The sequence below is a fragment of the Sus scrofa genome, chromosome 3 (genome assembly GCF_054392235.1).
Source record: "Sus scrofa isolate SSC_HxYL_T2T_F1_AM1 chromosome 3, Sscrofa_HxYL_maternal_Yorkshire_Landrace_v2.0, whole genome shotgun sequence".
In the NCBI taxonomy this organism is placed as follows: Eukaryota; Metazoa; Chordata; class Mammalia; order Artiodactyla; family Suidae; genus Sus; species Sus scrofa.
In genome coordinates, this window is record NC_139385.1 from 83208427 (window position 1) to 83225337 (window position 16911).

At 51.2% G+C, this 16911-nt stretch overlaps 1 protein-coding gene across 37 annotated transcripts in view; it reads right to left on the minus strand.

Moving 5' to 3' along the window:
- Positions 1-16911, minus strand: part of DYSF (dysferlin) — a 227193-nt gene that overhangs the window by 16819 nt on the left and 193463 nt on the right. For 35 of the 37 annotated variants that reach the window (XM_085018953.1, XM_085018948.1, XM_085018943.1 and 32 more), the window contains 9 exons: positions 13972-14100; positions 13491-13646; positions 11502-11593; positions 6876-7046; positions 6107-6249; positions 3678-3817; positions 2386-2474; positions 2069-2164; positions 1521-1662 (listed from right to left, as the gene is read on the minus strand). In XM_085018953.1, coding sequence (XP_084875079.1) covers positions 1521-1662; positions 2069-2164; positions 2386-2474; positions 3678-3817; positions 6107-6249; positions 6876-7046; positions 11502-11593; positions 13491-13646; positions 13972-14100 — 1158 coding nt within the window. Of the gene's footprint in view, positions 1-1520; positions 1663-2068; positions 2165-2385; positions 2475-3677; positions 3818-6106; positions 6250-6875; positions 7047-10410; positions 10537-10998; positions 11594-13490; positions 13647-13971; positions 14101-16911 lie in introns of those variants that run through there. The other 2 variants (XR_014841703.1, XR_014841702.1) reach the window with 2 other exon arrangements.

The window sequence follows — 16911 nt, forward strand, 5'->3', positions numbered from 1 at the left end:
CAGGGAGAGGTGGTCCCGCCTCCCACGTGAGCCAGCCTCTGGGCCTCTCTCAGCCTCGGTTCCCCACCTGCGCCTGGCCCCTGGCAGGGCTCTCTGAGCCTGGGAGGTGGCCTGCGGGAGGCCCCATCCGCCCTTTCCACCAGCTCTGTCCACCGTAAGGACAGGCGCTGTTTGTGGGACTTGGAGCTCTCCCCAGCAAATGCTGCATCTGCTTTGCTCTGGAAACATCTTGTGATGGGCAAAGGGCTGCGTGAAGGCAAAGAAGATTAAACCTACAAATAGGCTAGACCTTCCCTGACTGCACAGCACCAGAGCGGTTGCTAAACGCTGCAGGCACTCGAGCAATCCCTGGGTGAGAGAATTTGTTTAACCTTGTTTAACCTTATTTTCTTTTGTTTGCTGCTTGCAGGATGTTCCGTGCAACACCCTGGTTTTTCTAAAGTGCAGGAGATCCTGTGTGTTGGGTTGGGAAGGGGTCATGCGGGAAAAGATGTAATGAAGAGAATTAAGAGAAGGAAGCAGCCGATGGACATGATATGTCTCCCCCCTTTAAGCCATGCACCCAGTCAGGACAGAGAGAGGGGTCCTAGAAGCCTTGTGGCTTGAAACCCTGCACCAACTCCAGAAGAAAATGGGACCAGCAGGACCTCAACCCCAGAAAGGCATTCACCCTAATGAGCAGGAGGGCACTTCCAGGTGGAACAGATTCTAGTGGGATGTGGGGGTTAAAAGTTCCAACAGAGGGGCCTCCACCTCCAGGCAGCTGACTGCCCACAGCACCCTCCTCACTGTGCTCCGGAGACTGCTCCCTAAGGACAGGCTCAAGACCACCGTCTGCCTAAGGACCTGCTTATTTCAGGAGGAAAGAGGTCAGGGCTGAGCTGAGGCCTAAAACTAGGAGATGCTGAGCGACAAAGAGCTGGGGTCTCTGGAGCCGCCTCTCCCCCTGGCGGATGCACCAGGCCTCCCCAGGCCTGAGAGAGGCAGGCCCGGAAGGGCAGAGTCACTCCCAGTGACTATCCAGCCTGGACAGTGGCCACAAAGGTAAGGAAAGGAGGTAGCAGCAGGGACTTGGTTAGGCAATGCCCCATCCCATAGCCAACCCTGCCTGAGGCCAGCCCAGCCCTCTGGCGCTGCTCTTCCCACTGCTCTTCGATGACTATACTGGGTTCCTCTCCCCACTCCAACCCCACAGCCCTTCCTGTTGCTCAGTGTGTTAGGATGGGGACTTAGCTACATATGACGGCTGTTGCACTTGGGTAGAGGTGGTTGTGGGATGGCAGCAATGCTCACGATGGCAATGGTGACAGAAGAAGGAGAAGGGGGGGTGGCAGCATGGTGGTGGTGGTGACATTGGCAGTGAGGGGACAATGGTACTGGTTGCCATGCAGCGATGGCCGTGGTGATTCCAACACCGGTGGGGCTGCAGTGAGAGTATGACAAGGGCAAGGCTGCAAGGTGTGATCACGCTATTTGACATCCCAGAGACTAGCACCCCTGGGGGCAGGAATGACACTCACCTTCTTGGAGACGGTGCAGACTTGCTCAGCTGGCAGGTAGTCGAAAGGGAAAACGAACCTCCAGTTAAAGTTGCCTTCGCCTCCCAGGGACCGATAATGCACATCTGTCTTCTGCTTGTGTTCTTCAAAGCCCACCATCCAGCTAGACATACACACATTAGAGGACACGGCTCATTCAGGTTTCCAACACAATAGACATCCTCGACTTCAGCAAACAAGGAATTAAGAAGATCAATGAACTTGGTACACGATAAAGGAAAAATAATTCCCAAGAAATCGCCACGAGGTAGCAAATGTGCCAGAAATTTCATCCTTTTTTGACCTCCCCAAAACTGGCAGGTTCAACCCAAAGGTTAATGCGGAAGGAGAAACCTGGTGGGAACACAGCTCCCCAAAAGCAGAGACCACTCCCATGAGACCCTCCTTCCTTTCTCGTTCTTCCCCTTCCCTGTGCCAGAGCTCCCCCTTTCCCAACCGAGCACCACCCCAGAGGGAACAGGGGTGACACCAAGAAGCTGGGACAGTTGGGGAGGAGAATGACTTCCTACCCTTTCACGTAAATGTCACTCATCTTCTCCCCGGTGATGCTGAGGTCATCCAGAATCACATCCTTGGTGTTCCAGATAATACAACGCAGGAAAAACCTGCAGAGAAGACAACTCAAATCCACATGGATTTCCCACCCGAGGGTGAGCAGTCCTTGCCCGAGAAGCCAAGAAATCAGCTTCCCCAGACTCTGATGCCTACCTGGCTGGACACTTGGCCAGAGCCACACAAAAGCCTGGACCAAGAGCCACCTCCTGGACCCAATCCGCAGCAACCATCCCACCACCCCTCTCAGCCCTGAGCCCGGGCTGGGGCTCACCTCCTGGCTCTCCGTGGGGTGATGTTGAAGGGAGGTCCCGGCCGCCCCAGGGCCTTTGGAAACAGGTCGATCCACATCTGCAGCTTCCCCTGGGGAGACATCACCCCGCGCTCTCAGCAGCCTTTGCATTCAACCCACGTCTCCCGACCACCTGCTCTGTGCTGGGTAGTTGGGCACAGGACAGAGGAAACCCAGGTCCTGCCATGGAGAGCCTCACCACCCTGCAAGGGAGGTGCCCTTGACGGGACTGCAGGGCCAACCGCAGGGTGAGCCCACAGTCAGGGGGCCCAGGGGTCAGGGGTCAGGGCAGCTTCCCGGGGAAGGTGATGTTTGCTGGGTCTCAGTCTGCCAGGTGGGAAGGGGGAGAGGAACACTGCGGCTGAGAAAGTGGTGCATGCAGTCGGGGAGGGTCAGAGAGCATGGTTTAGTCCTAAGGGGCCCAAAGAGTTCCACGCCACAAAGCCACTCTACCTGCCACCCCTCAGCTCCCTCCCTTTCTGTTATTTCTGTCCCCATCTGTCCCCAAGGAGCAGGACTGACATCATTTCTTCTGGTTCACATGGCTAGAGAATGAAAGAGCTGACATTTCAACACTCGTGGGTCACTCTGGCGACCTGGCGGCCACGCCACCAGGGGGAGGAGAGCCCAGTTCCCAACAGCAGAGAGAATGTTCTCTGCATTGTCACAAAGGCACCACGTGGCTGGAAACTTTCCCTGGCGCCTCTTTCCCTGGAACCTTTTCTCTCCTCCTTCTCCTCCTCCCAACCCTGGCCCCAAGCTCACCTGCTCCAGGAAGCCTCCTGCCTCAGCCCGGGGCGCACTGTCCGTCTGCTCGCCCTCCCTCTGCCTGGGGGGGATTCTCCTGGCCCTTCTACTGACTACTCTGTCCTAGGGTGCTGGTCACCCTGCCTGAACTGCCCACTGCAGCCCAGCACAGGGCCAGCCGTCTGGGATGTCACTGACAATGGGAGGGAAGACACCCTGAGGCCAGGCTCAAACGGGCGAGGCTTCCGAATGACTCGTGGGCAGCCAGAGGTTCAGCCTACACAGGCACGGAGGAAAAGACTCATGCCCCAGGGCCGAGGGCTGCAGATGGCCGGGGGAGGCCAGGCCCAGGAGGTCCCCTGGTAAGCCAGCAGTGGTAACCACACAGACTGTGGAGAAACACTGCAAGAAGGAATCAGCCAAATCCTGAGGTCCCCATGGGTGCCTCTTGGGATATTCATGCTGTCCTTGAAGGGGAAAGGGGAGCCAAGGGTCAGGGCTCTGGGGCCCAAAGGTGGAAGTCCTACCTGCTCGATGTCCGGCTGCAGGGGGCTATAGAGGGGGCGGGACTCCACGTGTTCAGGGACCAGGCCCTGCTGCTGGAGGACATACAAGGCCAGACGCTCCTCTGCTGGGCCCAGGTGTGGGTTTGGGACCCTGCCAGCCTCTGCCCCAGAGAGAAGATAAAAAAGTTGCCAGTGCTAGGAGTTCCCAATGTAGCGCAGCAGAAACAAATCCGACAAGTAACCATGAGGTTGTGGGTTCGATCCCTGGCCTCACTCAGTGGATTAAGGATCCAGCACTACTGTGAGCCGTGGTGTAGGTCAAAGACACGCCTCAGATCCTGCGTTGTTGTGGCTATGGCTGTGGTGTAGGCCAGCAGCTGTAGCTCCAGATTCGACCCCGGACTGGGAACCTCCACATGCCGCTGGTGTGGCCCTAAAAAACAAAAGCAAACAACAAAAAAAGTTGCCAGGGTTGAGTGAGCAAGAGATGACAGGGCTGCCCCCGGGGGTCTGGGGAAGCCACTAACTCTGCAGCCTCACCCCTAGCCAACACCCTTCTTCCAGCACTCACATCTCACTCTCCATAGGGGGAAGCTCTCTGTCCACAGGCTCAGGCTTAAAATCCAGATGCCCCATTGCCATCACTTCTACCCCCCTCTTCTATAAGCTCTTCTGCCTTTTTTCCACCTGTACAAATTCGCCCCGCCCACCAAAGCTCACCACTTCAAGGAAGCCTTTCCTGACTCTGAAACTTCTTCTCCCAGATCGGGCATCTAAGTGCTCCCAGTACTAGCCTCTGGTTCATGCAATCTCTTTGATTAGTAGCAGGAGCTAAAATAATAGTAGTAACAGAGAACGCAGAGACTTTTTTTTTATTAAAAAAAAAAGCAAGGAGGGGCATCGTTCTTCATAAATATTAACAGGTGTCTCAGAGTAACCCTACAAGGTAAGTGCTGTCATTAGCCCCATTTCACAGATGACAGAGATGAAGCACAGGGCAGTCACATGGCTGGGTGGCAGGGCAGCGGCGATCACATACTCATTTGGAAAATGCACGTGACTGGATGGGACTACGCCTCCCCTCCCCCACAAGCTTCCGGGTACAGCCCTGCCTGCCAGGGGCTGGGTCCTGGACAGTCCTGTGGATGGCTCTGACCTTGATGAGCCTGCCCCCTCAGCCAGGAACATGAACTTGAAGCCCCCATGACAGAGACCTTGAGTGGAGGTAGGAAGATCCACATGTGTCTTTCCACATACACACACAGGTACGTGCACACAGGTGTGTCCGTGTTTACCAGCCCAGATCCTAATGTACACACACATACACACGTTCCCCCATCACCCCTGCCCTGCTCACTTTAATAGGCGCCACTAAGGCAGCAGCAGAGCATTGCAGAAGGACCAACAGGCCAGGAACCTTGTTCTGCCTCTAACCAGATGGGTGCCTTTGGGGCAGGTTGTTAACCGCTCTTGGTCTGAATGGCCTCATCTCCAAAACAGGCAGATGTCAGGCCTCACCAACTCTAGCTTTCTGGCTTTCTTTTCCTATGAATTTATGACTAAGAGCCCTGGTGCCTGCACTTAAGCTGCTTACAGACTAACAGAGGGAAATGAGACCACCCCTAAAACAGATGCACGTTCTCCAGGAAAAGGGATCAGGGCAGGGTTAGGGCCTGGTGGAGAGGAGCCTGGCTCAGCCATGACCTCAGAGAGTCAGCAAAATAGAAGAAAGAGGAGGGGCATTTGGGATGGGGGAGCCAAAGCCTCATTCCCCTTGTGTAACCTCAGCACCATCTCTGACATCAAACACCTCCAAAACCAGCAGGAGGCAAGGGGCCAGCTGGGCCTGTAAACACGTCTGGGGAGTCTAAGCTGCTCCTAGTGGGTCCTGCAGGCCTGTGAGCATCTTAAACACGAGGGAAGCACAGCGTGAACGTGAGGCATTACACAGGAGGGGGCTGCAGGGCTTCCCATCACCCTTTGGATGTATCAGGTGGGGGAGCTATGACTGGGAACTCATAAGGTACCATCAAGGTCAAGTCAACAGCCTAGTGTGATTCAAGTAGAAAATTTTCTCAGCGTGGGCTGTACCCAAACTCTAACCAGTCTGATGACCCAACACCAGAAACAGACTGATCCTAACCATGACCTTGACCCTAACTTCAGACTCACCCCTCATCCTGCCCTCAGACAGGCCCCAACCTGGCCTTGGACTCTGACCCTGAACCACCCTAACCCCAGCTCCACCTTGACCTCTAATTTTTACAGTGGTGTCCCAGGTAAGAGCTGATCCCAAGAGTACAAGGCCAAGTTTAGTCCATCCGTGCTGCCCTGGAAAGACACAAGACCACACCACGCTGGTGTGGGTTGTGTCCAGCAGTTATGTCCAGCAGGCCCCTTTACAATGGCAGAGGGCCAGCAAGAGAGAAGGCTGAGGAGGGAGAGCTTACCTATTTCCTCAATGGTGTATTCTTTATCCTGAAACACCACGCGGTCCGTCCGGTACACGGGGGCCTTGACCCTGTGCTGCTGGCAGAACAGGTGGAGAAGCTGGGAGGGACGGAGCTGATCCCTCCACTGGTTGGGTCCAGAGCTGAGGGCCAAACACAAGACAAAGATGAGATGAGATGCTATAGGACACTGATGAGGGCAGAGGGGCACGTGGTGACCTGTACCCACATGCCCGGTATCGCCCACCCTTCACTTTGACCGTGGGCAGCCTGGGTGATTGCTCATAGTGACTGGGGAGCCTATTGCACATCCCAAGAAACGGAGGTCCAGGGACAGAGAACTTCTTTACATACACGTGGAATTGGAATGGAAATGTTTCCAATTTCCAGATTTGGAGAATCAGACCCCAAATAGACCCAAGTTGGTGGGAAGTGGGGGGCTGAGTTCACTTTAGGGCCCAGGGGGCCTATGTCCCACTGTCTCTTTTCTCCTTTCCCTCTGGGGCCCTCGACGGCGCCCTCAGGAGAACTGGATTAAACAATAGGATGAAGAGCCGGGTTCTGAGAGTCGGACAAGCAGGTTCAAATCCTCCTGCCACCACTGACAGGCCTGGGCCTCAGTTTCCTTACCTAGGAAGTGGACACAAGCCCTGGACTGACTGAGTAAGAGAGAGTCTGTGATGTGCTGGGCCCAGGCTGGCCCACAGTCGACCCTCGGCCCTCAGGGGCTGGGTCCCTGTTGAAGAAGCAGCCAGCACCCTGCACCTACACGCAATAGGTCTGGGGGAGGCCGCAGCGAGCCCCAAACTTGGACAGCAGCCTGTTCTCCAGGTCGATGACCGTCTCCCCGATCTTTTCATCCTTGGAGAGGAGGTCGTAGTCATAGAGGGTGATCTTCAGGTCCTTCTCCAGAGGCAGAGTGCAGGTCAGCTCGAACATCCTGCGGGAGTGGGAGCAGGCGGTTGTCAGAACAATGCAGGCTTTAGGGGGTCACCAGACACAGCGGGAACTCAAGGAAGAACAAGGCTGGAGCAGCGGCTTGAGAGCCATCCCTGGCCTCCTCCTCTCCACCTTTCCCAGGAGCCGCCGCTGTCCACCCTCCTCAGGCTTCCTATAGCTCATATAGCACACCACCCACGGCACTGGGTGCCAGGCTTGTCTCTGAGTGTGTGTGTATTTTACTCTGAGCTGGGCATACAGCAGGTACCCGCTTGATGGACCACAAAATGCTGGAATAGGATATTAAAAAGGAAGTTTCCCAAAATCACAGCCATAAAGAACAGATTTGTGATTACCATGCGGAGGGATAGATTGGGAGCTCGGGATTAGCACAGGCAAACTAGTTATATTTGGGATGAATAAACAACAAGGTCCTGAGAGTTCCCGTTGTGGCTCAGTGGTAACAAACACAACTAGTATCCACGAGGATGCTGGTTCGATCTCTGGCCTCACTCAGTGGGTTAAAGAGCCAGCATTGTCATGCGTTGTGGTGTAGATCACAGACTCGGCTTGGATCTGGCGTTGCAGTGGTTGTGATGTTGGCCAGCAGTAGTAGCTCCGATTCAACTCCTAGCCTGGGAACCTCCATATGCCATGGGAGCAGCTCTTAAAAAACAAAAGCATAAACATAAGATCCTACCACGCAGCACAGAGAAATCTAGTCAATATCCTGTCATAAACCACAATGGAAAAGAATATGAAAACGTACATATACAGAAATTAATACAGCATTGTAAATCAACTATATTTCAACACAATTTTTTAAAAATGAAAATTTTTAAAAATATGAAGTTTCCACCAAGACACATAGAGACAAAAGATGTGGAGCTCCTGCTAGCAGAGCTCTGGGATTTCTCAAGGGCCTGGGCTGGGATCCACTCTCAGGACTCTCGGGGGCGGGACCCGCACTTCAGGAGTAGGGCGGAGAGAGGATGGGTGAGACATCTTTGGAGAGATGAGGATCTGCCGTGCCTGAGACCCCCACTTTCCACGGAGGTCAAGAATGAAAGTGTTGTCCCTTCCCCTCTGAAACAAGTTCCCTGCAGGAGGGAGACACAAGCCTGGCACCTGAGTCGTGGTCAGGGAAGCTGGTGGCAGACAGGAGGGGTGGGGGTGGGTTCTGGAGGAGCTGTGCTCCTCTCCTGGCTGGACCCAGAACCACAGTGCTTCCTGCAGAGCGGGGTGGGGGGGCTGCTCTGAAGTCCGCCCCCCACCCCCGGCAGCTGGGGCTCCAACAGCGAGAGACGGTGGGGAGGCCTGTCTGAGAACGGGTAGGGGGATGGGGGCGGGAATCAGCTAAAAGGACACAGCACCTGTCACATCCCAGGAGCCATGTTAGGAGGTCTTGGGGGTGGGGGGTGGGGTCTCTGGAAAGCACCCACAAGAAAGCAAACATCTGAGAGTGTCCAGATGAGGTGAAGCCAGCACTTGAGCTGGGTCTCTCCTGTCACATGGGCTCCTCAGTCCTGGCCCTGTGTGGTTCAGGAACCGCAGGGTCTGGTCAGAGGGGGCGGGGGCGGGAGACACTGGGAAAAGTCCCTCCTCCACTCCGCACACACTCCCAAGGTGTACATGCTGTGCCCAAAGTGGGCCCAGCTGGGAGAGGGAACCGCTACCCTGCCGCCACCCATGTACTCCTGATGACACACAAACGCCCCTTCTGGTCACCAGCGCGAAACAGTGGGCTCACAGCAAAGTGCGCTGTCTGCACGCGAGCAGGCAAGTTGCCACTTGGGGAATGATAATGGTCACCCCACAGAATAAATGTTGGCAGGATCCAGGCAGATGAAAAGAACATTGTGTTTGATCATGTCCCAAGCCTTGTACCCCTCGACACATGAGTTATAGGAACAAAGAGTTTCTGCTGTGGACTGAGGGAGGCTTGACACCCAAGGCAGACCAGGAGCCATGATTTGCAGGACAGGGAGAGGGAGAGGTGATTTTCCACACTCGCTCCCCCACCTCACCCTGGGCTCTGCGGGCTCACATCAGCCTGGGCCCCGTGCCCGCCACTGGGACTCATCAAACAGGGTCCTTCTCTTCCACCCACCATCTTCCCTGCAGCCCTTCCCTCCAGTTAGTTCCCGCGTGGTGGTGGCTCCTCACTGGCCGGGACTGTTTCCCCTTCAAAACTGGCCTGTCCCAGGCTGGCTGGGTCTCTTTGCAGGGCTGAGGGACCACAACTGACTCGATAGACACCGACACAGGAGTCCAGGGTGTTGCCTGACAATATGGGTACCTCCCTTCTCAGTTCTAGAGAAAAAGTGGCAAACCTCCATCGAGATTCTCCTTTCTGGAGCTCCTGTTGCGGTGCAGCGGAAACAAACCTGACTAGTATCCATGAGGATGTGGGTTTGATCCCTGGCCTCACTTAGTGGGTTGGGGATCCAGTGTTGCTGTGAGCTGTGGTGTAGGTTGCAGACGAGGCTCGGATCCCACGTTGCTGTGGCTATCTGCAGCTCGAATATCTATTCGAGCATCTGCAGCTCGAATCAGAGCTGCAGATGCTTTGGCTGGCATCTGCAGCTCTGATTCGAACCCTAGCCTGGGAACTTCCATGTCATAGGTAGAGCCCTAAAAACAAAAAAAAAAAAAACAAAAAAAAACAAAAAAAAGATTCTCTTTTCTCTGCCCTAAGTAAGCTCTCACCCAAACAGCAAGCAAGTGAGGATGCCTGGAGCTATTCCTGTGCAATGGGCACTGATTCTTCCTTCCCCTGTTCTTAGACTTCAGCAAGCACTTTACTGTCCTAAGTCCATCTCCTTCCTCTATTTGCCAGAGATGAACGTGCAGCAATAAAAGAGAATAATTATTATTATTATTATTTTTTGTCTTTTTGTCTTTTGTTGTTGTTGTTGTTGTTGTTGTTGCTATTTCTTGGGCCGCTCCTGCGGCATATGGAGGTTCCCAGGCTAGGGGTTGAATCGGAGCTGTAGCTACTGGCCTACGCCAGAGCCACAGCAACGCGGGATCCGAGCCGCGTCTGCAACCTACACCACAGCTCACGGCAACGCCGGATCGTTAACCCACTGAGCAAGGGCAGGGACCAAACCCGCAACCTCATGGTTCCTAGTCGGATTCGTTAACCACTGCGCCACGACGGGAACTCTGAGAATAATTGTTAAATGCAATAGGAATCCTGGATTAGACCCTGCAACAGTAAAAGGACATTAATAGAAAAATTGGCAAAGTCATAATAAAATCTAGGGCTTAGTTATTAGTAATGCACCAAGAGCAATTTCTTAACTTTGATACATGTACCTTGTTAGGTAAGAGGTTAACGTGGGGGTATACGGAAATGGTACTTTTTTTTTGTCTTTTTGTCTTTTTGTCCTTTTAGGGCCGCACCGTGGCACATGGAGATTCCCAGGCTAGGGGTCTAATCGGAGCTGTAGCCACCGGCCTACACCACAGCCACAGCAACACGGGATCTGAGCAGCGTCTGTGACCTACACCACAGCTCTCGGCAACACCAGATCCTTTACCCACTGAGTGAGGCCAAGGGTCAAACCCGCAACCTCATGGTTCTTAGTCAGATTCGCTAACCACTGAGCCATGACGGGAACTCCGATACTACCTTTTTAATTTTGCTGTAAACCTAAAATGATTCCAAAGTAGAGAGAATAGGATGGACTGGGAGTTTGGGGTTAGTAGATACAAACTATCGCATTTAGAATAGATAAGCAGGAGTTCCCATTGTGGCTCAGCAGGAAAGAACCTGACTTAGTACTCATGAGGATGCAGGTTTGATTCCTGCCCTTGCTCAGTGGGTTAAGGATCCGGCGTTGCCGTGAGCTGAGGTGTAGGTTGCAGACATGGCTCAGATCCCACGTTGCTGTGGCTGTGGTATAGGCCAGCAGCTGTAGCTCCAATTTGGCCCCTAGCCTGGGAACTTGCATGTGTATAGCACCGGGAACTATATCCAATTTCTTGGGATAGACCATGATGGAAGAAAATATAAGAAAGGGATCATATATATATATATACACATCATCTATACACATACATATATACATATACATCTATGACTGGGTCATTTGCTATACAGCAGAAATGGGCACAACCTTGTAAATCAACTGTATTTTTAAAAAGTCTAAAAAAATAAAATTATTCCAAAGTAAAAGTTGATCTAAAGAAAAGAGAATAATTAGCAAATGCATGCTCTGAGTTTCCACTCAGATTTCTGATCTTCGAGGTAATTGTTTAACTAGGAGCTCCTGCCAGGACTCAAGTCTTTGGTCAAAGGCAGAGCTAGCTGGAGTTAGGCACCCATAGACAGGCAAGATTTAGGAATACAGCTTTGCCTAGGGAGACGGGCGCCCACCTTTCTCCTACTGGGCAGCAGGTTATCCGGACCAGCACCTCCAACCTCAAGACTCAAGCCGCCCAAACTTACTTTCCAAACACAGGCTCCAGGGTGCAGGGGATGTAGTTGTCTTGGTCGCTCACCGATTTCTTCCCTATGGAGATCTTGATGTAAGGATCACACTGGAGGGAGAGGCAGAAACACTCATTGAAATCACGTTCCAACCACATCTCTGGGTCTTCTTCATTGCTCTGCCTCCCCACCAGCAAGAAGCTGCCATCCTGCCAGGCCAGCAGGCCTCATCCTGCACACGACCCACGACGTGGGCTTCTGGCAGTAGCAACGGGGTGCCTAAGTCCTCCTCCCTCCCAATCCACTGCCACACTGGTGTGGTGGGCTAGGCCCATATCCTCAGAAATACACCAGTTTGTATTATACATGGGATGAGCCAGGCTGGGCTCCTCTCAGTGACTCCAGAGGGAAAGGGAGAGAGACGGCCAGGCTTTTTCAGCCCCACTCAGCCTCCTATAAGCAGCAGCTTCCCCTCAACTAGCTTTAGGGGCAGCCAGGGCCAAAGAGCCCATGGCACCAGGAAGGCTCAAAGTCTATAAAGTGACCATGAACCACAACCACTTTTTGGAGGCTATCAGTGGCGCCTGGGCTGTGATGGCTCCATTCTGCCCTGTGACCTCCCAGCAGGACAAAGGCAGCTTTCTCACCTTGAAGAGCAGGGCTCCAGGGACAGGACGCCAGGCCCCTACCCACAACCTGGGACACAGGCGAGGCCTGCACCCTTCTAAGGGGCCAAGAGAGGACCCAAGCCCCGTACCTCTGAACCCCAACTGTCCCCTGCCCCCCGCCGCACCTCTTCCCTCTTTCTCTCCCCAACTTTACTCTGTCCCTCCCCCAGCTCCTCCCCCAGCTCCCGACTCCTGCCCTCCTTCCGTCCCCTCCTTCCCTCAAGGTCAAGACTAGAGCAAGTGAGGTACTTGCCTCAGGCACAATGAAGGGAAGGACAAAAATGCTTAGTAACCAAGATAAACAATATGTCAATGCGATATTTTCAAAATTAAAACCGATACCAGGAGTCCATGACGAACAAAATAACAAAGTTTTAAAGCGAGATCAGCGTGACTGATTTTTCCTTGTGCCTGAGGCTCCATCACGGCCAGGTCAGCAAGGTCACCGGCCCGTCCTCTCCTCCTCCTTCTTTCCTTCCTTTCCACGGCTGAAAGCCTCACAAAGTCCCATCCCAGCTACACCTTCAATATCCCTTCTCCTTATGACTCATTCGTGTGCTGAACCTACACTAAACAGTCTGTTCCCAAACCTTTGCCAAGGTTTTCTTTTGGCCTTTTGTTTTTTGTGGGGTTTTTTTTGCCAAGGCTTTTTTTTTTTTTCTTTTTAGGGCTGCACTGGCGGCAAATGGAGGTTCTCAGGCGAAGGGTCGAATCAGAGCTACAGCTGCCGGCCTACGCCACAGCCACAGAAACGCTGGATCCTCCACCCACTGAGCAAGGCCAGTGATTGAACCCACATCCTTATGGATGTTAGTCAGGTTCATTTCCGCTGAGCCCCAATGGGAACTCCCTTGCCAAGGTTTTTGACTCCTTCTAAAATACTGTTTTCTTCTCGCTCCCAGCCTATCAAAACTCCGTTGACCCTTGGGAGTTCCCTAGCGGCCTAGCAGTTGAGGACTTGGCATTGTCACTGCTGTGGCTCAGGTCACTGCTGTGGCGCTGGTTCAGTTCCTAGCCTGGGAACTTCTACATGCCTCGGGCACTGCAAAAAAAAGAAAAGAAAAAGAAAAAAAGCTCCATCAATCCTTAAGAATTGAATTTCTTCTAGGAAGTCTTTCCATTATTCCAAGGTCTTGTGCTGACTGGCCTTTTCTGACCTCCTAGAGCACTGGCCCTTGATAGAACTCCAGTGCAGTCATACCTCTGTTTATACATGTTTGCCTGGTACCCCCTCTTACTCTGAACTCCCCAGGGCACAGATTACATCCAACTTCTGCAGCGTATTTGTACCCCAGCCTGCTCTTTATTATGGAGGAGGGGAGAGCTCTAGGGATGTTACCTTCCCATTGGGGTCCTTGGGCTGCAGGCCAAATGCTCGGATGATGTAGATGCGGACCAGGCACTCCTGGGGCTCCTGGGAGGCCAGCTGGTGGAACTGTCTTGGAGGCATGGGAATGGCAGGGTCTTCTGGGAGGGGATAAATTTTGAAGAGGCCCTGAAAAGAAAAGAGGGGTCAACTTTCATTTTCAACATCATTGTCACCAACACAATCGCCACTATGTCCGTTATGCTCGTCTCTGCCAGAGTCATCACCACTGTGATTACCAAGTTCAATGCCATCTCATCAGCCCCATCAGATCCTGTATCAGCATCATCACTGTCACTGTCACCACCTCCATCACCCACATGGTTGCCAGTGTCAGCACTAGGGTCATGACTGATACGACAACAATGCCTCTGCCCCCACCCCCATCACTTATTGCTACTGCTCCATGGTCTTGGGCCCCCCCTGGGTAGGGGACATGTCCTCAAGGACTTACCTTAAATTCCCCAATGACAGATGGGTCTTCCATCTCCTCCTGAGTCTTGCCCCGGTAGAGCTTGAAGGTGTTACAAAAGTCAGACAGGCCCTCAAAAGCCTTCACATTCTCCAGCGGGGTATCATAGACCTGCCACATGGGGGGACAAGAGAAGGGGTAAGGGAAAGAGATAAAAAAGAGGGAGAGAAAAAAAAAAAAAAAGAGGACCATGACAGTGTTTGAGTGAAAGAAGGGACAGAGAAGAAAATGAAGGCAAAGGCGAAAAGCAAAGTAGAGGAATAAAGGCCCAAAGGAGGGCAGGTGGGAGAGGAGGGGGTGATAGAGGTAGAAAAGGAAAGAACAAAGGCAGAGATAAAAAGAATGCAGACGGTAGAGATAAAATAGATTTTAAAAAAGAAGGGAGACAAACAGGAGAAGGGAATAAGAGAGGAAGACATTTGTTCAGTGCCATCGGAAAATAGAGTTTTTTGATGAATCCAGTATTCCAGCCAGGAGGATCATCACATACAGGGGTGGTGTGTTTTTTTAAGATAATAAGATCACAGTCAAACAAGTAAATGAAAAATTAACAGACTTCTTATTTGAAGACTAAGACAGAACTCTTGGAGGTCCCATCGTGGTTCAGGGGGTTAAGGAATCTGACTAGGAACCATGAGGTTGTGGGTTCGATCCCTGGCCTCGCTCAGTGGGTTAAGGATCCAGAGTGTCGTGAGCTGTGTTGTAGGCTGCAGACGTGGCTCGGATCCCACATTGCTGTGGCTGCGGCATAGGCTGGCAGCTACAGCTCTGATTAGACTCCTAGCCTGGGAATCTCTATATGCCGCAGGTGCGGCCCTACAAAAGACAAAAAAAAAAAAAAAAAGACAGAACTCTAGAAAATTCACAAGTCAGCATTTCAAGCAAAATGCTTACCATCCAAACAGTAGACCTGGCTAAGTATAACTCCTGAGTGTCACTTTAAATGGTGAACTCAAGAGAGTTCCCTGGTGGCCTGGTGGTTAAGGACCTGGCATTGTCACTGCTGTGACGTGGGTTCAGTCCCTGGCCTGGGAACTTCTGCATGCGGTGGGCACAGCCAAAAAAATAAATAAATAATAGTAATAATAAAATGTAAACTCAATGTAGTTATCTCTTTCCTCTCAAATAGCCAATTAATTTTTCCCGTCAGAGCAGTGCTTAGATTTAAATGAAGCAGTAGTTTTCCATTATAGAAGACAAAAAATACCTAATTAATATTGAAATCAACCTACCTTAATATACATGCTAAATTGGTTATATCTGAAACTAACCTGCAAGATACAGCTGGCCCTCCACATCTGCAAGTTCCTGGTCCATGGATTCAACACCAAATCCACAGGCAGGCAACCCCTGGATACCTAGGGCCGACTGTCCTTCAGGTAAGTTCCTTTCTCCTCTTGCTAAACCGTATTTCTCATTTAGGCCAAGGTCTAATTCTATCTCTTCCAAGAAACTATTAATTATGCAAGTGATATAGGTTTACTTTTAAAAATTAGAAAATGTAAGTAGATATAAAGCACATATTCTTCTTGCCTTAAATGCTGACTCCCCAAAATAACAACTAATTATTTGGTTAACATTTGGTATATTTTGAATAGTTTCTTGCTATATTTATATAGTTGAATCATTTCAATCAAAAGACCAATTCTTGGAGTTGTCAATACTACCATTTTCTCTTTTCTATTTATTTCTGCTTCTAGTATTTTCTTCTTCTTACTTATTTTAAGGGTTTTTTTTTTTCCTTTTAACTTCTTCAGTGGAAGTTTTATTTACTTTGCTTGCTCTTTTCTGATAAGAAAACACTGATTGTTAGGAAACCGACTCTACTTACACTGCCTTAGCATTGCCCACCTTGTTTTGATGTATAGTGTTTTGGGTTTTGGTTTTTGGCATACCACATTATAATTTTATTTTTTGATCTAAGAGCTAGATGTGTAGTTTTCGTTCTTTTGTTTTAATTAACATGAGTTTTTAGGGCTATAAACTTCCTCTGAATACTGTTTTAACTGTAACCTGTAAGTTCTAACATGTAGTATTTTATCCTTGCTTCCCAGATATTCTGCAACTGCTTTTCTATTTCTCTTTCACCAAGAATTAAGAGATAGTCGTTGGCTTTTTAATTTTCCAGAAAGAAGCTTTTTGGATTTTTGATCTTGTCATTAATTTCTAATGTTATGGCATCAGAAAACATTGTCAGTGGTATTGGCACTTTTTGAATTTTCTTAAGATTTCTTCATGGCCTGTCACACGGTCCACTTTTGTGAATGTGCCACGGGGGTGTCTCTATTTTCAAGCTACCAGGTTCAATCAGGTTAGTAATTACTCCAGTCTTATCTATCGTCTCATACGTTTGTCCCTTGATCTGACCTGAACTGAGAAGAGTGATTTAAAATTTCCCCCACCTACCAATCTATTTCTATGTCTTCTAACTCCTGTAGCTTCTGTTTTGCAAATACTGATGTGCTACTTAGCACATAGATATTCTCACGGCCATCACATCTTGGAATGGCACCATTTAGCATCCTCAAGTGTCAGTCTCTGTCTTACTTAATTTGAGGGACTTGAGGATGCTCTCATGTAATATTAAGATTAAAACTTCTGTTTCTTTTCATTTGCATTTGCCTGGCACACATTTTCCCACTCTTTTGGCTTCAACCACTACGTCTCTGTTTAAGAGTAGATTTTGAGGCGTTCCCGTCGTGGCGCAGTGGTTAACGAACCCAACTAGGAACCATGTGGTTGCGGGTTCGATCCCTGGCCTTGTTCAGTGGGTTGCTCAGGGGGTTAAGGATCCAGCGTTGCCGTGAGCTGTGGTGCAGGTTGCAGATGCGGCTCAGATCCGGCGTTGCTGTGGCTCTGGCATAGGCCGGGGGCTACAGCTCCGATTCGACCCCTAGCCTGGGAGCCTCCATATGCTGTGGG